Genomic DNA, 21,207 nt, shown 5'->3' on the forward strand with positions numbered 1-21,207 from the left:
TTTGCTACAAAATCACATGTGGAAGTCACAATGGAAAGCAGTTTATAGCCATTTTACGAGCAAAAGCAACGACAAAAAAGAAAATAATGTGTCAAATATTTGATGGACGGGTTTTTATGCGAGCCAATACCAACAAAATTCTTTCAGAGAGTCGAGGGAAATTCCATATGAACTTGAAATAAAACTGATAGAAACGAGAAGAAAATAAAACTCTAGGATAATGAAGATACAACATTGTTGCAAAGAACTGAATTTTTATTAGCAACATCATGTACTTTCAGTTCTAATCATAACTGTTTAATCATGCTCTTTGTTCCGTCTTCAACAGAAGTACTTCAGTGAGCTTGATTGCAGGTAGATATGTAAGGTCGATCTCATGCTGAAGTTTTCCAAGCACTTTGGTTTGTTGGTGTCTTGGAAAAAGTACTACAAAAGCAATATATATATATATATATATATTGGTTATTTGCAAAAACGTTTCATATGTTTATCGAGGATAATTTACCAGAAAAATTTAAAAATAACTGTGTGATCTCACAAAAGCTCGATAAATTTTTTATCTTATGCAAAGGATTGTATGCTTTTTCACCATATTGAATATAATTCTCATTTTATAAATTTCAGACAGCATTAGCAATCGTTATCCATTTTAGTTCTTTTCATATTTTCCTTTTTAGTAATCGGAAATGTTAGATGGAATAAGAAAGTGTATTACCTTAAGGTATGCCCTCTCGGGGTGCTCGAAGTTCTTATCTTGAGCATCACCACCAAGAGCCCAGCCAAATGCGTTGAGTTTGCCACCATTGTAAAGAAGGAAGACGGGAAAGAAATTATTGCAGTCCATGTTCGAGCTTATGTTGTGCCAATAATGATTCCCTGTGAAGACAAATAGCAATACACTGATGAAATTTGATGAAACCATCAAGAAAGGAAGTTTTGTTTTCCGAGGAACCTTTTCGATGAGGAAACTATCCAGACGAAGAAACCATCTAGAGGAAGAAGTTGTTCAGAAGAGGAGACTACAAGATAATGAAACTGTCTGAAAGAAGAACTTGTCTGAAAGAGGAATTTGTAAGGAGAAGGGAATTGTCCAGAGGAGGAAATTATCCAGACGATGAAATTATCAAGAGAAGGCAACTGTCCGTAGTTGAAACTTTTTGGAGCAGAAAAAGGTTCTGGAGAAATAAACTATCCGGAAGAAGAGATTGTGCGGATGAGGAATTATCATATCAGAAAGCAAGTACGAGGAAACTGCCTTGAGGAGGAAACCGTAAGGGTGACAAAATTGTCTAGATTAGGAAACGAGGAAAAAACAGTCTAGATAAGGAAATTGTCTGGATGAGAAAATTGTCCAGAGGAGAACCCTCCAAGACCTTATGTCCGAAAAAAGTGAAATTATCTGGATACTTTCTTGGAGTCTGGTCACGTTAGGAAGTTTGAGTACTTTTTGTCATAGAAAAAATGAAAATTTGCCTAACAAACAATATCTAGGGATGATGATCAAAACATATACTTCTAGCTGTGAACTCTGTTGAAGAGTTGGGTGAGACAGACTTTATTTCATCCTGTAGTTGCTTTTGGTGGACTACCTATTAATTAAATAGGAACGCACCCAAAACTTCACAATAGTACAAAAGCAGGCAGAAACCAAAGCACCTCGTTGATTTTTAAAACAACACTGGTGTGCTATCGATAATGCATGATTGAAACTTGAATTTAACTTTAACATGCAAACATCCACTCAAGCATTAAGCAGTCAAAGAGCTCTACATCTCAAACCCAAAATTAAAGATATCGATTTTCAGAAGCAGTCATATTTTATATCTCTAACTATCTGAAAGAAAGAGCCGGTGTGGTTAAGTGCTAGCCATGACATCAATTCTGGATTACAAATGGTTATTTTTAAATATTGATCAGCAATACATACTATAGTATTGATTGCCAAAATATCGCCCTCTTCTGAATATTAGTTTTGGTCCCTCTTTTATAACTTATTTCTTAGAATAATCCCATGATGCTTTTCACGATTGCTCACGTTGGACTGCTCTAAAGAAGGACACAATAATTGATGATGCAAAAGAACAGGCTCATTATTGTAGTTTGAGCCAGGGTGTTGTCAAGTGACATGAAATGCACAGTTCAGAGCAGTTAATCAAAAACGTACCCATCTGATAAAAGCATTTGCCAAACTTCCAATTTGTTCCTTTCATTCCCGATTCCTGAAGAGGGACGCGGTAAAGGTGTTGCGGGGTGCTGCCATTTTGAATGTATAGCTGATTTCCAACGCAGCCAGAAGGGATAGATGGAGCTTTGCAAATAGTTGATGGGTGGTTGAAGTAAGCAGTTGCATGTCGTTTGCCGTTTTCCAATGGGAACATGCTAAGGTAGCTTGAAGGTAAGGTAGCTGTGCTTGGGAACTGGAAGGAGTATGAGAAACGTGATGCATATCAGATGGAGCATATTTCGCGAGAGAAGGGGGGTGGGGGGGAGGAGGGAGGAAAGTCAAACATCATATAGATATAGGCCCCATCCAAACTGGAAAACATTAGAAAACGAATCAAAAGCTGGGAACTTCAAGAAACATAAAGTACACCGCAATATTTTTAAACTTTGAAAACAATGCAGTTTGGTTAGCCCAGATTCCAGGTTTCTAGAAAGAAATGAGCCTTACAGGCCTTCATTGTATCTTGCCCTTCATAAGCCTCATCTCAGCAAATTTGATAAAAGAGTTTCAACTGATTTTGCACCTTTAAAGGTAGTTCATTGGTTCATTTCAGCAATGTGATCAAAATCTGTTTTATGACGTTATCCTGTTGCTAATCTACTCGAGGGGAATGAACTATTGTTTCCAAATAAACCAGACCTTTTGAAAACTAGACTATTAACAAAATTGGTTTGATGCAAAATAAAGAGATTGCAAATATTAACAAACTAAATGAAGAAAATGAAAAATTAAAGCTAAGTTGATCAAATTAGAATGAGAACACAAATTTCGTTTTTGCCAAACAATGGATGGAAATACTTGCCGCAGATTGAATTCCAGCAATGACGCCATTTTTATCATACAGTGCCATCCTTCCACTTTCGTTGTCCTTCATGTATCGATTTCCAACAAAGAACGAATGCTCTAAAGAAAAAGTAACTTCTTAAGAGCGGTTTTAACATCAACACATTGTTACATCAACTACGTAAATTTGATATAGCTAGGATAATTTATGACAATTTAGGATAATATAGAATAATGATGCAAAAAAGAGCTACTGTCAAAGTGGTTATTGGAAACTGGCTGCGGCTACTGTAGCCAATATTAAGTTCAAACAAAGCTTGGGCAAATGTTTAACTAGAATCTAGGTTCGGATGATGTAAAAGCCTTGGACGGGATTCATTGGCAAAGATCCTGTTCAGTATTGTGTTTGGTCCTTGGTGTGACTTTTGGTGCTGTGTCAGATACAAATGAATACTTGGTACTTATTAAGCTGAATCCGAAATACAAATCATATGAAATTGTTTCTGTTGAATTATTGCTGAGTGAATTTGGATCACCGGCCTAAATCGAGCTAGCTGCTTTGTTCAGATCAGGTACGGTGGAAGCTCGCGGGCTGACAGAGTTTAGCTCTCTAACAATTTCCAAAATGTTGAATCTTTTCATAATTGGCTTTTGGCATTTTGAGCTCCAAAACATTTCAGCCCCCTTCTCAAAAAACCCAAAACTGCAGAAGCAGAAAAACCTACTTGGGTACTGGAAAAGGATTTTGTGGAGCCTGAGTAAAGATCAATTTGAGTCTTTGATTAGGATCGAATTTGGTTTATGGTCAGAGGTACTAGTCCGTTTGGATTGTTGTTTATAAGTATGTAATGCATTTGTCTACTGAAATCCGAAAAATGCTCTTATAGAGAGCTACTAAACTAACATAAACATTAAGTCCTTGAATGTATCATGGAAATGAGCATGTGAAAACAAATAACGAATAATGAAACATTAATGGAAAATACAACGTCAGGGCCCTGCTTTATTGAAAATAGTAAAAATCTATTTAATTTTAGTGTATGCAGAATTTTTTTCAAAAAAAAGCTCACCATCGCAAGACTTTGTATCCGTCTTCTTCCATCCTTCAGCAATCGCTCCATGCTCAGTCATTGGAACATTATTGAACTTCATGAACGTTGCTAAAATGTAATTTGGCGTATCCATGTTTTCATAATTTTGAAAAACTAGTTCAGAAGTTGAGCTTTACAGATAAAAGTTTCTTGGTAAAATTATGCAAGAAAATAATCGAATACAAACCGTGATCAGAGCTAAAAATTTAAATTGTGCAGTCCGTTCTTTGGGTTTTTTACTAGTTTATTATGGATTTCAAAAACCTGGAATGATGTCATAGCCGGATGGATATCAAAATACTGCATGGTAGAAGTAGGTAGAAGTTCAGTTCGGTTGTGACTTATGTAGACAAATAATCAAGAATAATCATATTATGATTGCCAAAAGCAATCTTGTGCCATCCAGATGCTGCGTGGACAGATAACATCATGATCGAAACGACTAGTACCACAAGGTAGTACAGTTTAGAAGAAATTTAGGGACAGCCATAACTCTCATTTCAGTTACAACTTTCCAAGCGTCAGACTTTAACCGGAGTCCGGAGTCAGAAGTATGGTATCTTCAACCAGGGGCGCAGTGGGAGTTAACTTTGGGGGAAGGGGGGCAAAGCTGAACATTTACCGATAAAACTATGATTTTTCTGATAAAATTTTTCTCAATACATTCCTTGAAGACTACCCTTGCTGCATATACTGCAACACTTGATACTACAATATCACGAATGGAACTGTAAATTGTTAATGATAAATCTTTCGTCATATGCCTTCAAGTTCAACAATAGCCTTTATTCTAACAAGACTTACCAAATGTGAATCGCTATGAACAAAATTACAGCCAGTTTAAGATTTACACCCTGCAAGTCTCGCTATTTTAGACAATAAACTATTTCGTTAGTGTTTAAAGCAAAAAGGTTTTTTATAGGCAAGTTTTAAATCGCATCACAATTACTTTGCACTTATTTATGCTAAACCTTAAATAGATATAACGCGTCCAAAAGAATAGTTTTCCTTTGAATGATACTTATATAAACTGTTACTCAAGCAGCATCTTTCTCAAAAGAGGTGTGGCAGCATACAAATCGATGATGTCACCAAAGTCTATCGACTGTGTAGTATCACTTTCGACGTTATTGTCATCAGAGAGGAGAGGCGGTCTTATCCCATCGTTGACCGTAGCCAATATTTTACAATCCTCAGCTTTGAGAAAGCTCTTTCATATGAACCTATTGGCAAAGTGACGAGAATCTTGTGAAGAAGGACCAGTTGTGGAAAGGCAGGTTGTACTTTATCACCAGCTGAAAAACTGAATGGAAATTTTCTCTGTTTAAAGCAAGACTTTCTCCTGCAGCTGGCTGAGGGTTGCTCTCCTCTCTAACTTTTCTAAATTTACGGTAACTATTGACGAATTCATCTCTTAATTTTTCGTCATCCAAGCCGTAATTCTTCGCAACCTTTTTGAATGACACTGCACACAACTGCAATTGTTTGAAAACATTCAGGGTTGAGCAAGGCAAAATCTGTCAAAATTGCCTTTAAAGACGTGAATCTTCTATTGAGCTGAAAGCTGTATCTACAATCATGATAATATACGAATTCCCTGTCCCCATCTTATTCATCCATGCAATTTTCCCCTGACATCTTTTCTTTCTGCGTATTTGTCGCTCGACAAAATTTTGCTCTTCTAAGTCATGGCAAAAAAATAACTTTTTGCGTCTTCTACAACATCAGCGAATTCATTTCGAAATGAACTGAGTTGAACTTCAGCTACAGGAACCCTTAATATGTATCCAAAAATTACAAGGATGTGAAGCTAGCAAAATCTCCTGAAATGTCATTTTTCTATTGTGGGAAAAAGCTTTGAAACTAGATATTTAACAATGTTGTTACCCCGGGACCGCGCGCCAGTTTAAATGTGGGAGGGCTGAAATAGACGTAACCGAAAAATTTTGAGGCCACGCCTTCTAGAACACCGGAAAATGACCCTTTTAGAAAATACTGGCTTATTTCTACAGGAGTTTTATAAATAATCTGTTTTAGGGAAGATATCAATAGCTATAAAATTAGGTAAAATTAGCTTGAGGACAATAAACCATCAAGAAAAACAGCTAGAAATTGAATAAAAAGGGTTCCCAGTCAAGAAGACTTGCTGCTGCTGAGCAGAGGAGTATACTATCCAATGTTGCTTTAGAGCATAGTTAGAACAAACTTTCCAAAAGGTTTTCCAATATATTATTGCAGAAAAAGTGGAGGGGCTATAGCCCCTGCTAGCCCAATGGCTGCGCGGTGCCTGTGTCAACCTCGTGATTTCGAAACTTTAACTTCAAAAAAAGAGAACAAAAAGAAAGGGACATATTTCTTATGTATATTTCTCATGTAAAATGCAGTTTCAACAGGAGGGCGTTAAATGTACATTAGTGCTTGGCCGGACACCTCGTGATTGAGAGACCTCAAACATCTATCCTGCTGTCAAAGCCTCGCCGAGGACAAAAATATCCCGGGCGAATATCATAATCAAAGCAACAACGAAGAATATATTTCAACATTCTTTGAGCAGCTTGAAAGCTCAACATATTGGTTGCATGGGCGATGTCTGCAATAACCTTTCTGCAATAACTCTTTTTGAATTCTATCCATCTTTCAATTCTTTCATAAGATTTATTCTCGAATGCAACTTTTTACAGCTAGTTTTATAAAATATTCACTCTTTTTTATTAGAACAATTTTATAAGAACACGAGCCTCAAAACTGGTCAAAAGTTAAGAACAAATTAAGAACAAGCTGAGGCTGAGCTTCCGCAAAATGCAATTTTGAACAACGTTTTTTCTCAAAATCGAGGATTTTTAGCGATGTGTTGGTGCTTTTTCGGTGAATATTCAAATTTGTCAGCAAATTAAGGCTGTCTCACTTACTCTGTTGGCAAATGAGGCCTGAACACCTTCTTAGAGCGAAAAAGCTAGCAATAGCACTGCTTACACCCTCTTAATTTAAAAACAAGTTAAGAACAATCCAGCCTCAGATTTTCGAAAAAATTAAGAACAGTCAGCCTGAACTTAAATTTACTGGTTCTTATAAAAAAAAGAGTGCAATCTCTTGTAATAAAGGGATGGACGTTAAAAAAAGAAACACTTGTATTGGAACTCGATCTCTTTTCTGTGTATGAGATTGATATATTTGCGACAACAAATCAACTAAATTAGGGCAAAGATTAAGCAAATATTTTAGAACCTGATCAAACTAAAATGCAAGGAAAACACAATTCGCTATGTTTGTTTTCACGTAGCTGTAAAAACTTCGAAGCTAATTTGACATTCAAACTTAAGTTTCCAGAAGAATTCTGAATAAATATCCAGAATAAACATTGAGGAATAATATTTGATAATCATTAATATATCCTTCAGCTGAATAAAGATGTTTTGGGAATGTTACCATCAATGTTTACTTTTGCTGTCGTGATTGTCAGGTTATTCGCGTGTGTTTGATAAGCCATGGCAACACAAAAATTCTCTATTTTACAAAGAAATCATGTGAAATAAAGTAGGGGGAAAGTTTAGTCACTTATGAAAAACTAGAAACTTTCCCCTACTAAATTTGCAAATTAGATGCTTTTCTCCGACTAAAGCATGGAATGGAACTATTTTTGGACTCAGGCTTGAAGGTTAACAACATGATTATCTTTCAAACGTAAACAACAGCTAGAAAAATGCAAGGGTAGTGCAAAGTGGTTAAAGAAAAAGGAATAGACAAAGAGTAATTTGCGATAAATTTAGTCAGTATTCTTTAGTTTTTTTACTTGGCAATCGTTTCTATGATAATCTAACGTTTGGTGTCTTTCATGCAACATTCCTTCTGCAATACAACAATAAAATACAACACAACATGACAACAACACAATAAAACACATTACATAACATCGCAACGCAATGCAACACAACACAACAAGCACGTTACACTATAATAACACCAAAACATAGTAAGAAAACGTGGAAAAACACAATTAACACGACTCTGCACAAACCAAAACATCCAATCGGCTTACAATGCTATTTCAACAACTTCCTCGCTACTAATTTTTCAATTATGGACTTACTTGTAAGCTTGTCCCAACCATTTGGACCTAAGAGAAAGAAAAGGGTAGAGATTAAAGAATCTAAATTATTTTGCTGATTTATCGTAACACCTATAGCACGGTTTAATATCTTAAACACAGGAAAGGACATTTGAAATAATAAATGAAATGGACTGTAGGATTGTAAGATTATGATGTTCTTAAGTGTCGAGCTTGTGACCATTGTGATAGATGTCTGAATTCAGAGACTAGCAAAAACGCACAGGTATACTTCACCAGATACACACTTCCTTCGAGCTTTAAAAAGTTGAAAGGAAAGGAATCTGTAAAGTTGCCAAGAAATTGAAGTAGCTAAGAGATTTACTAAAAAACTTATAAAGATCCTTTTTTAAAATTAACAATGCTTTTTGCTCCTATTGTTCTTAAACTATGGTGCCCCAAGTAATTCTATCCTACCAACGGGACTGGCACAGCAATGTCTTCTCAGCACCCCTCTGTTTCGTGTGTTTATCGCCATGCTCTTGAGTTTGGTCAGAAAACCCAGCTATAGTCCCGCAATATCGTTTTACTGGCCTAATGTCTATGCATTTTGAAAAGATGACTTTGATAGAACCAACTAAAAGAGAAGTCCATAGCTGTAATGAAGGGCAGGCAATGATTCTGTGATGAAGAGGGCAAAGGGGCGTTGGCCGCTCCTGTTTTTAATCTTTTTTGGGATTTGTAGAAGAACTTGGGTGAACATGTTTCAAAACGATAGGTCTGCGCTGGCACTTAACTATTTCTCGGACGCTTACCCTTAAATTTACCGGAAAATTGGTCGCTTGCTTCTCACCCCTACATAACATGATCCTCACGGACCCCTAATAATAGGATGGCTAGCGAGAGCAAAATGTACTACAAACCTCAAGAAATGAAATGTAGAAAATACGGTCGTGTTTCAGTAACAGCTGAGTTGGAGATAAAGGTGTTTTACTGATTACGCAACGCTGATGAAATAAGATAAGGTGTAGGCGATTTACAGTTTGATCTTTAAATCTCTAGCCTATCACTAGTTGATGTAAAGCATTTCACATAATTTATAGCATACAACGGCTAGAGGTGTGTATCAAGGGTTCTTTTAAATGAGCGAAATTTTCCAAACTTGAAGCCCACAGACCCTAAGTGACCCTAACTGACAGATTGATGGTGTAGATTTCACGCATCGATAGAGTTCCAAATTGTGACGTCATCAAAAACCTATTTTCAAAATTTTTGAATTTTAACCACATAGCGTAAAAGATCACCATGAAATATTTTCAAATACGCAAAATTGGCCAAATATGTCTAAAATCGGTTGAGATATTGCTAATGAAAGATTTGAAGTTTGCTAACGAATCACTGTTATTTTTGCTCTGTTCATAAAGTTATGTACAGAGACCAAAATACAGAGGTTTGATGGGGGAAGTAACCAATAAACATGTGGCCATATTTCTGCCAATTCATAACAAACTTGCCTGATTTTGCACATTTAGAGGTATTTCTTGATGCTCTTTTAGGTTATGGGGTCCAAATTAAAAAATTCTAAAAATAGATTTTTGTGACGTCATCACTTTAGAACTCTAGTGCGTCAGAGGTAACTATTTTATCAAATAAGGAGTTGTGCATATACTGATAAAAGCACCTTAAAAAATAGAGCCCAGCCTTGAATGCTTCATGATGCCGTGTAGATTTCATACTCATTTGTGACGCACACGCATTGATTTTATAAGAAACAAAGATCAACATTGAGTACTCCAGTTTCTTTATGGTTTAGGAAATTTCAACCCTCGATGTTCCCTAAAAGTTATTTTGGGTCCAACTTTAAATTTTTCTTTCTAGGAAATCTTCCGACAGAACTTGTGTCGAAAGGTCTAACAATTTTCCAACAGTCTAAAACTCGTGAACTTTGACAAACTCTACAAGCCTGAAACAGCAAAAGTCATGTTTCAAATATATAAAGAGAATATATATAAAGACAAAAATCCGTCACCACTTCAATACAAGACAGTCTTTCTGCCTTGGTTTCTCCCTGAAACGATTTCTAGAATTTTAAGAGAAATTTTCCTACCTTACCATTAACATTACCTTTTAGGGTCCATTCCTTAGAGTCCTAACCAAATTGAGCTTGACGCAAACAATCGTACGTACTATAAACCCTTTTTTCCTTTTATCTTTTTTATCTCATTATGTTTTATTTTGCTTTTGAGTTACTTTAACACTTGTTCGGGAGACAAAACCTTCAGTCCTTTGTTTCAAAACAAAACTGTCTTAAACCAATAACTGTTGCAGAGTCATTGCAAACAGTATTCGCACAACGGTTCTGCCTATGACCTCTTGGACTTGCATGGCTATTGCATGTCTTGATGACAGGCATGAGTCATCTCCCGAAAATAAACTTGATCGTAATGTGTTTGTGACCAAAAATTTGTAATGTGTTTATCGTCCAACCACGTCATCTGGGCACATGGCTTTGATAGCTCTGTCTTGAGTTCTCTCCAGCTAATTTAGTAAACTCAGGCCCTTAGACAGCTAAACTGGATTGAGGGAAGGGGGGCCTGGATAAAAATATCGCTTTTTCTATACCTGCCTTACGAAATATGGTCAGATCAAGCTGCGCTTATAAGATCTTCAAACACAATTCTCGCAACGGGCCTGCTTTATCTTCCGATTTACGTTAACGACAGTAATTAAACAACTATGGAATGACGAACATGTAATTAGATTGACATGCTGAAAAATTTTTGAGTTTGAGTTTCAGCCTTGCGCTTGAAGCTGCAAACAGCAAGACTTGTAGCCTTGGCAATGTTTCTATTCCAGTGATCCGCATAGCTGCAGAGGTCACGCCACGAGTTTGAAAGCGGGGGTGGGGCACTGTGGGGTGGGGGTGTAGCAAACCAGCAAGGCTAACGAAAGTGAGGAGCCAAGGCTTCTTTCACCTTTCATTACAGCTTTGAAATTATTTGCCTAACTTTTAAAGAAGAAGTTAAGAACAATCTAGTCTCAAAGTTTAAGAACAAATAAAAACAGCCAGCCAGAACTTCATTATACGCAAATGAGAACAACCAGAAGACAAGAGTGTAAAAGTTTAGTAGAGGTGACATATTACTGCTTTGATAAATTTATATGAAAGTTATATTTGGCGATTTATAAGACAAACATGTGACATAAAATTTCGCAGAGTACTTTTGATAATAAGCTGGCTAGATAATTAACCAAGTATTATGAAGTCGAAATAGTAATAAAAGTATAAAAATTTACGGAATAGCAGGCACCCCACGGATGTATGATATTAAAGTTAAGGCATCGCATATACTGGTAGCAAACCACAAAAATAACCAATTTCTTAAGCGTCTAATAAGTTAACCAATTTCTATAGCGTCCACCCACCCACTCCAAAAGTTGCCCCGGCGTCAGTGAATAGGCAAGAAAATCACAAAAATGTTGTTCACGATACTCAGGATGCTTGGCCATCAGCGAGAATTGTTACATGTACTTTATTTTTAAATAAACCAGGAACAATATACAGATCAACAAATCTTATTTCACTCACAGCTAGGTCCAAATAGAAACTGCTGGGAATGGTGCAATACACCAAGAAACAATATTGCAACTAGCCGCTTTCCTGCAGATTCCATCTTGTCTTGTCAGCTACTAATCACAAGTGAATAGACAGCTGCCAAAACAGGATATTTATAGCAAAGGCCTGATTTGCTTAGCCTCCTCCCTGGGGTCGCCTCTGATGATTTCCTACAGTAGAAACCCGCATAAAAGAACCTAGGTTTTTTTCTGGCAGCCTGAATAGGTTCTTAATTAACAGGCTGCTATTCTAAATTCCAGTCTAAAAGGTTCTTAACAAGGTTCTTATATACGTACAGGTCTTGCACACATTAACAATGTTTTCAACAGCAAGGATTCTAACGGACACACATAAACCAGCCATTTTTTTATGTTAAATTTCAAGCCAATCAAATGAATTTGTGTTGTTAGATTGTCCAATTAAAATGTAACATAGCATAACCTGATTTAATCTAAGCTGGTTTATTTTGACAGTGTGAATAGGGTGTAAAAATACCTTTTCAAAAATACATATAAGAACCTTTCCAAATGACAGCCTCTTGGGGGTTCTTAATTATGAGGTTTAAAAGATTAAATTTCAGCCTCAAGGTTCTTATAAAAACAAGTTCTTTTATGTGGGTTTCTACTGTACTTGAAGTTTATGTAAATGGAAACAGTTTGACCACATAATCTTTTATTTAGTATGCAGAGCCGCATCGCGCCTTTAAAAAAATTTTATATAAGAGCCTCCGAAAATTATAACGAAGATATGAAATACGAAATTCTTTCGTTTAAATCTAGTAATAAAGCCTTCGGACACCCGTAATCGCTTCGAACTTTTAGGTACATCGACCTTGTTGTGAATCCAAATAGCTTGCAAAAATGCTCTGCTCTCAAAGTTTGGAACGATATGGAACGAAAGTTTGGAATTGTGCAATGAATTATAAAGATTCATCCCCTTGAAGAATAGCATTTTAGATTGTAACTGTACTTTTCTAATTCAACTAATAAATTTACATTTAATTAGGATTGTTTTAGTATAGCTGAAGGGCTGCATCATGTATAAAGAAATATTATCATCATTATTATTATTATTATTATCATTATTATCAGAGCTCACTGTTGGCTTCGAATCCAATCTTAACACAAATGCTACAAGAAAACACAGCAAGTATGCTCCTCTTTTATCTGTTTTACAGCGGCAGTTCAAATGTGTCTCCTTTGTTAATCTTTCTATGAGCTCTCTTGGCATCTTCGGCAATTTCTGCAATTCATTCTTCAAAATGTGTGACCCTCTCTCCATCGATCAGCAACAAAAACGGTATCTCATTTCTAAACTTTCCAACATTGCCATCCGTACTACGTACTACATATTTTGTTGCAAAAATACGCCATGGACAAATCCGGAATTACATCCTTTTTAACTTTGGTTGTTTTTTTTCTCAGTTTTTCCTTTTACCTTACGATTGTTATAGTTTTTCTTGTAAAACCAGGCTAGCCAATTGCAAATTACCTTGTAATAGTGAGATTTGTAATTGTGGTTTAAGTTGAATTGAAAATGAAAAGTTTCCATTATTATTACTGAAATCTTATAACAGAGATAAACTTCCCCAAAAGAGCTTGTGCTTGCGCAAGCCTCTTGAGCTTTGCGGTAAGCTTTCTTCCAGCTGCTTGGCCTTACATGTTTGTTGACCTTATAATCTCTAGATCAAACTCATCAACTACTTGTATTTATATATACAAGGGTCTCAATGAAGTGCATAATGTGTGGATTGACAAAGGTGGTAAAACGAACACCTGATCTAATATCTTGTAGTCCGAGCTGCTCTTGATGCTAGACTAGGAACTCCGATTACAGACAAAGCCAATATGGCTTCATACAGAAGCATTGCCAGGGTGGTATGATTCGTAGGGTGAAGGGGGCAAAGGTAATTTGAGCAAGGAAAGATTGGGGGTCCGTAACACTCATTTGAACGCCAGAAAACCCCCTTGCGATGCTTGTGATGCCGATCATCGGGGATCATCACCGATGAAACAAATAAACTAACAATGACGATGCTGTATTCAATTTACGTCAATTGGCTCAAACGAAAGTGTAATTATTATAATCGAAGCAATTAGAAAATAAGGTAAACAGAAAAACTACATCAGAAAGACACAAGATACAGTTGAGGCTTAGTTACACTAAACCAAAAACCTTAATTACGACTAGGCAATGAAAATTTACGTGAAAACCCGAACAAGATTCTCTGTTTCAAAAAAGCCTTGAATACCATCATCAAAGGCTTGGCAATAAACTTTCCAGCATCTTTTATAATTTTTCTTTGATATCCATTTGAACCGGGTGCCTTTCCATTTTTCACTAGATTTAGAGAAGTGAGCATTGCATCTTCACTCATTATTTTAAATGAAAATCTCTGGTCTACACCAATGGTGTGCAAATATTCAATCGGACCATCGTCAAGCTTAACCTCTTCCTATAAAATCTCAAAATCTCCAAAACTTTTTTTGGCACTTAAAGAACTTGGTTCCATTTTTTATTCAGAAATCTTTTCTCCCAATTTGAAAACATGATCTTTGCCCCCACTTTGTTTGTAATGCAGAAACCAAGCACCAGATCTCAATTTTTCGAATTATGTCAAAGTTGTCATAAGATTGTGCTAGATTTGCAAAAATTATGCTAAATTTCAAATCAAGGCAACTCTGCTAGAGACGTAGGCTAATGCACGCTCAAAATATCAAAAGTGGCCAGAGTTGCAATTTGGCCTTTTTGACAACCCAGTGTACTCATTCTCTATAAACAAAATGGCAATTGAGGCCAAATTACTCCATTTTGGCAGTAGCTCAAAACCTCTTGGCCGTCATAAATTGATTTGGCCGAAGAAGCAAAATTTGGCTGAATTCTGGCAGCATGTTGCAAAAAACAACGAAAATGCAAAGGAAACAAAATCATTGCACAGATAATATTCAAAAAAATTTAAAATAATTTCAAAATTGCAAATGATGAATGATGAAACGAAGTAAAAGATAACAGACAGTCTTAGATAAAAGCAAGTGAAACTTCTGTAACCTACAAAGCAAATTTATGCTAGATTTAATGCTAAATGACGATTTTTGGCCAGGTCACACTGGCCTAGATCAGGTCACACTGGCACCAGCCCACAAGGGAGTGGCTGGAACGGGACTAGGAGGCTTACCCCTACATTGTTTTACGGCCACGCCTTTTGAAACACAGGAAAACACCCCTTTCACAAAAATATTTGTTTCTCTCTGTCCTTATTCATAAACATAACGATTAAGAGAAGATTTCAATTAACATAAAAATGCAAAACCGAGTTAGATAAAATACAAATTTATCTTTGACCATACAAGATAAAGCACCATGGAAAAGAACAAAAACGTGTTCCCAGCAGAACTGCTACTAATGCGTTCGTTAGCGTAAACTTTAAACGCATTTTCTAACCTATTATTGCAAAAAAGTTGGGGAGGACTATAGTCCCTGTTATGCAACATTCCCAATTGAATGTTCCTCCCAGCTACCACCGAGAGGCTTATCATCGTGCAGCTGTTGTAGCCTTGAGAGGAATCTCTCCAATGCTTCTCCAATTTAAAACACCTTAGTTGAATTGTTTTACAACTTTCTCTAAAATCTACTGAAAGATATCACATAAACCCCAAAATGCATTACGGGCAAGAAATCATAATCTCCGCCGTGGTCTTTTAGCCTCAGTGTTTTTTTTGAAGCAAGTCATAAAAGCAAACTAAATTGAGATGATGTCTTGAAGCTGTATACAGAGTGAAAGCAAACTTCAGTACAAGCTGTATACAGAGTCCATCTTACTTCAAAACAGCACACAACAATATCATAAAGCGTAATTTATTTTTCTCCGCATGTGCTGAAGCTTCGAGCTCTGAAGTTTCTTATTTCTTCTTTATTGTCCATTGCTTATTTCTTATAGCAATTTTCTTATAACAAATGAGTGTAATACATTAGGTTTGGATTGGGCATTCACTTCGAATTGAAAAAAAGGTTCCTATTTCTTTCTTAGGCGTTTCGATTGGTATTTTATGCTGCACTTTTTTTAACATGCATTATTTACAAATCCACAAAAAATTACAGTTCCACAATTTTAATTTACAACTCCACAAAGTGAGTCAGATCCACGCTTTTTTTAGGCCCTGTATCACATTAGTTCCTTAGGCTGGTTGATACAAGAGCCACACTATGATCGGAAAGCTATTTCAGGCCCTTTAAACGTCATTTTTAGTCAAAGAATTTTCTATGTCTCTCCTTTGATACTCAACTTTGTCTTTGATATTTAAGTTGTATCTTTGCATTCAACCTTTCATTAAGAAGTCTCTGATAGAGTGATGGAGCAATCGCAAGATACAATTCGCCATTAATTTGTTCTAGATAGTTTGATAAAAAGGGATATATCGAACTTAATTCATGGATCTTATGTATGTATCTATGTATCTACAATGCTTTATTCATGTCATTTCTACAATATGGCATCACTGTCTGGGGACAAACATATGACTCATACCTGGAGCCAATATTCAAGCTGCAAAAAAGGCTGTCAGAGCTATTTCTCATCAACCCTTTCGTTCTCCCTCTCTTCCCATTTTTAAAAAGCTTAAACTTCTCAGACTTCAAGACATTTTTCAGCTAAGACTATTAACATTTGTGTATGAATCTATAAACAAGAAAAATCCCTCTTGCTTTCACGATTACTTCTCTTTCAATGCAAATATTCACCAACACTCTACTAGGCAATCTAATCGCGGTAATTTGTTTTTGACTCAGAGGAACAGTTTTCGGTATGGCCTGAAGTCTATTCGATATATGGGGGCAAAAATGTGGAATGACCTACCAGTAGAAATTAGAAATTCTCCTTCAAAATATTCTTTTAAAAACAATCTTAAAATATTTTTACAAAACAACATAGTAGTCAATGATGGTTTTTGAACTTAGTCTATAAATAGATGATATTTTTCTGTGGATGACTGATAGCAACTTACAGATTATTCTTTTTACTTTTAGAACTAAAAAATTAAGCAGAACGCATCTAATTTACTAGGGGGTGCTTTCTCCTCGATTAGTTTATAAACTACTGAGAAAGTTTCCTCCTTTAAATAATTCCCTGTTTACAATACTAGCTTGTTTCTCCTCTACTCTGTATTTGTTATGTTATTTAACGTTTATATTATTTAACTTCCTTTTACATTGTTTATACTTTTAAGCTTGAATTATTTCTAATTTGCAACAAGTGTATGTATCCAGTGGAATTTAAAATAAAACTGAACTGAACTGAACTGAACATGGTGGTTAGAAGAATGTGTACATATTACAAATTTTTCAATTTAGGGGTAATATAATGCATGTTTTGTATCTGTTGTAAAAAAGGTTTTACATGATATTTGATATAGAGAAATTTATCGAAATTTACTTAACTGAATCTAAACTTAGACTACGATATGTTTAGTAATTTTCAATTCGAAAGTTTGGTATCACTGTAAAAAGAAAATCTTCTTGCAGAATTGCATTAAAAGAGAATTTTCTATGCGAAACCCCATCTGATATCACCAAAAGTAAGCAACCTCCTCTTTCCCTTGAGACTTGAGGGAAAATTGCAATTTATAGACTTTAATACTGAAACATCTTGTCTCCAGATAGTCAGAACAGCTCCCAAAGACCCTGGTGCGAAATTAAAAATTTGCAGCCCCCATTCCCACAGCAGGATGGTCTACAGTTAGTATCTAATCTTTTGATATTGAGATTTTGTGTGACATATCAGTTGTGAACTTTTTCAGCCCCTTCAAAATGCTTCATACCTTGATTTTTTTTTCAAAACTACCACAATTTCCTTTACTTCTTCGGAAAGATACGATACAATGAAAGGCTAAGTGGCCATATTTGACTTTGTAATGCCCAATTTTGCATTGAAATCTGTTATTTGTTTGCCAAACAGGGAAATGCCTAGGTACTACCTACCCTTGATGTGGCTAACAGAGTTGATTTTGTGCATTTTATATTCATTTATTCATATCATAAATATTATTGATAGGTTTTTTTTGAACAGGTCTTGCTAATGAAAGTTAAGAACCACAAAATTAAACTAACATTGAAGCCTCTGAAATGGTTAGAGGAAAAGAAAGTTCTACCAAAAACTTTGAAACATTAATAAAAAGGAATTATGATCATACAGAAAAACTTTCACACTTCATAGTACATATAAACTTTATATATCTAATAGATCTGACAAAAGATACATATATTTTGAGAAAACAGCTCTGACTTTATTATTTTTCTCTTATAATATTTTCCATTTTTCATGCAAAAATTTCTGAGGTAAGATTTAATAAACACCACATCAAAAAGGGCTAAATCAGAGAAGATATAAGATTTATTCTACAAAGACAGTCTCTCTCATAGTATTATGTGGTAACTGTTGAACTAGCCATCATGGTGGATAAATGAGTTAGCAGAGGAATAAATACGCGATACTTAACGCCATTTTTATAATATCAAGCAAACGAAAAACAAGAACACGAGGTAAGATCACAGAGTTACAAAGTTACATGACCCAGTCCTCCTAACAACAACAAAATTTTGTGACTATAATTAAAAACTTAAGTTTAATACTTAACACCCCATCTTAAACTTTATGTAGTAATTATATAATTATAAATTCTAGTATATGAAGAACAACAAAACGCAATGTTATCAAATAGTTCAAGTTTATATTCCCATCATTACTGCAATAAATTTTTTGAGCTTGAAACTGGCAATTGGCTTTGTAAAGACATCAGCAATGTTCTTCGCTGTTGGAACATAAATCAGATCCATAATACCTTCTGAAACTATTGATCTAACAAAATGATATTTTATGTCTATATGTTTTGATCTTTGATGTACCATAGCATTTTTAGCTAGAGCTATTGCACTTTGGTTATCACAATGCAGTACAAACTTGTCATATAAAGTAGAGTTTGTCGTGTCTTTCAATAACTGCATTAAGAATATTGCTTCCTGTGTTGCTTCTGCTAAGGCCATATACTCAGCCTCGCAGGTAAATAGAGCAACTGTTCTTTGTTTTCTACTTTTCCAGGATATCATGGCTCCGTTGCTTACTAACTGGTATGCATAGCCAGTAATGCTTCTTCTGTCTTCAGAATTAGCCCAATCTGCATCACAATATCCGAATAAATGCATTTCGTCTTTAGATTTGTGGAATATCAATTTCTGACTCATTGTTCCTTTAAGGTAACGTAATACATGTTTTGCCATGGTCTCATCAGCTGAAGTGGGGTTTGCCATGTGTTGTGCTATATTGGTGACAACAGAGCACAAATCAGGTCTAGTTGAAGTCATGATATATATCAAACTTCCAACTATCTTTCTATACAACTTGGAATCAGTTGGATCAGATGTATTTTCATTTGCCTTGTATGAACTTTCACAAGGAGTACTTCTTGTCTTGCAATCTGTCATGTGAAATCTTTCAAGCACTCTCTTAATGTATTCAGTTTGATTCATTGTAATTTGGTTACCTTCTCTGCTGAACTGTATGCCTAAAAACCATCCAATTTCTCCTAGGTCTTTCATCTTGAATTTTTGGCAAAGAAAACTTTTTACTTCATTGAGTGAAGACATGTTGCTGCTGGCAATGATAATATCATCTACCCATACAATGATTATTATCATCGTGCCCCCAGTGTTCTTAGTGTATACACAAGGATCTGCAAGGGACTGTGTGAACTTATCATTGATTAACTGAGAGTGAAGAAATGTGTTCCAATTTCTCCCACTTTTCTTCAACCCATATAAGGATTTGTTTAATTTCCAAACTAATCGTTCACCCTTTTCACCATTCACTGTATATCCCTCTGGTTGTTCCACATACACCTCACAGTCAATTGGTGCATTCAAATATGCAGTTTTAATATCCATCTGATGTACAATGAGATTGTTTTGGCTGGCAAGTTGCATTAGCATCCTTATTGAAGTTATTCTAGCTGTTGATGAAACAGTTTCATTGTAGTCTACATCTTGAGTTTGAGAATAACCTGGCTTTATATTTTAAGTCATTGTTGGGGCCAATTTTCTTAGCATAAACCCATCTTCCTCCAAATAATGTTTTCTCCTCAGGCAATTTAACAAGATCAAATGTTTGATTATCTTTCAGTGCACACATTTCTTCCTGCATAGCAGTCTTCCAGTGACTTGCTTCACTAGAAACTAATGCCTCGTCGTAGGTTGTTGGCATTTCATCCTTACTCAACATAGCATAACAAAAGTCAACTGTATAACCAGTATCATCTGATTCAGTCACATAGTCCTTGAAATATTTTGGCTTTTTGCGTTCTCTTGTTGGGTATCTCCTTTCGTGTCCCTTTCTCTGGCTGTCTTCACCTGGAGGGTCTAACTGAGCAGACTGTTCAACTGTTTCCTGCAATTCAACTTTTCCATCTTGGTCAGGTTGCAGTCAACTTTTTCATCTCTTCATATAACTATGTCTTCTGTGTCAATGGCCTGTTCATGCGAACTTGTACTGAATTTTACACATCGTACTTTCCTAATATTGCCACTATTTGGAAAGTAAATCAAGTAAGCAGGACTGTTTTTGTCATACCCAATAAATATGCCTTTCTCACTTCTGGCATCTAACTTTGTCTTGTTCGGTGTATATGCAAAGCACACAGAGCCAAATGTATTCATATTACCAATGTTAGGTTTATGGCCTGTGAATGCCTCCACTGCTATCTTCTCTGTTCTTGGATTATAGCACCTATTCCTCACATATACTGCTGTCATCACAGCATATACCCATAGTGACTTTGGCAGTGTAGATTCCAATAACAGACACCTTGCCATATCAAAAATGGATCTCCAGGACCTTTCCACTGTTCCATTCTGGTGAGGAGAATAAGGTGCACTCATTTCCTGTTTTATTTTATTCTCTATCAATAGCTGTTTAAACTTCTCACTTGTGAATTCTCCTCCATTGTCACATCTCATCCTCTTGACTGTTCCATAGACTGCAACATCTGCTAAAAATTTCTCCATTGCATAAATGGCATCACTCTTTCCTTTCAGAAAGTACACCATGATCAGACTTGAGTAATCATCTACAATAGACATCACATATCTGAAGCCATTTCTGTCTGCATGTTCTATCGGTCCAGCCAGATCAACATGTACCAGCTCAAGTGGTGCATCGGCACGTTTATCTGGACTTCTGTTTCTGTATTGTGTCATTTTACCCTCTATACAGATGTCACATTGGAAACTATCTTTACTTGTAATCTTCATACCATCTACAACACCTTCCAATTTGATAATATCTCTTGAATTACAATGTCCCATTATTTCATGCCATTCTTTCAAGGTATGTGATGTACTCTTTGTCAAGACTGTACTGCATAGGTAATATAGTCTACCACTCTTCTTTATATTGAATTTGGTG

At 35.8% G+C, this 21,207-nt stretch overlaps 1 protein-coding gene across 1 annotated transcript; it reads right to left on the reverse strand.

Moving 5' to 3' along the window:
• Positions 1-218: 218 nt before the first annotated feature.
• On the reverse strand, positions 219-11,863 carry LOC135689700 (uncharacterized). The gene is made up of 7 exons (XM_065207021.2): positions 11,733-11,863; positions 8,186-8,212; positions 4,078-4,167; positions 3,027-3,127; positions 2,165-2,417; positions 716-876; positions 219-426 (listed from the first exon to the last, which is right to left on the reverse strand). Exons 1-7 carry the CDS (start codon positions 11,815-11,817, stop codon positions 322-324), a joined length of 822 nt encoding a protein of 273 aa, XP_065063093.2. The 5' UTR covers positions 11,818-11,863; the 3' UTR covers positions 219-321.
• Positions 11,864-21,207: the final 9,344 nt, after the last annotated feature.

Source organism: Rhopilema esculentum, chromosome 10 (assembly GCF_057945365.1).
Source record: "Rhopilema esculentum isolate cy_ngs chromosome 10, ASM5794536v1, whole genome shotgun sequence".
Lineage (NCBI taxonomy): Eukaryota > Metazoa > Cnidaria > Scyphozoa > Rhizostomeae > Rhizostomatidae > Rhopilema > Rhopilema esculentum.

Bases quoted from the DNA above. Each gene is read 5' to 3' on its own strand.
- LOC135689700 (XM_065207021.2), bottom strand. From the start codon at position 11,817: ATGGAATCTGCAGGAAAGCGGCTAGTTGCAATATTGTTTCTTGGTGTA. The intron at 8,213-11,732 runs GTGAGTGAAATA...TCTTTCTCTTAG, and splicing joins GTTTCTATTTGGACCTAGCT to GTCCAAATGGTTGGGACAAG. The intron at 2,418-3,026 runs GCAAGTATTTCC...TACTCCTTCCAG, and splicing joins TTGCTGGAATTCAATCTGCG to TTCCCAAGCACAGCTACCTT.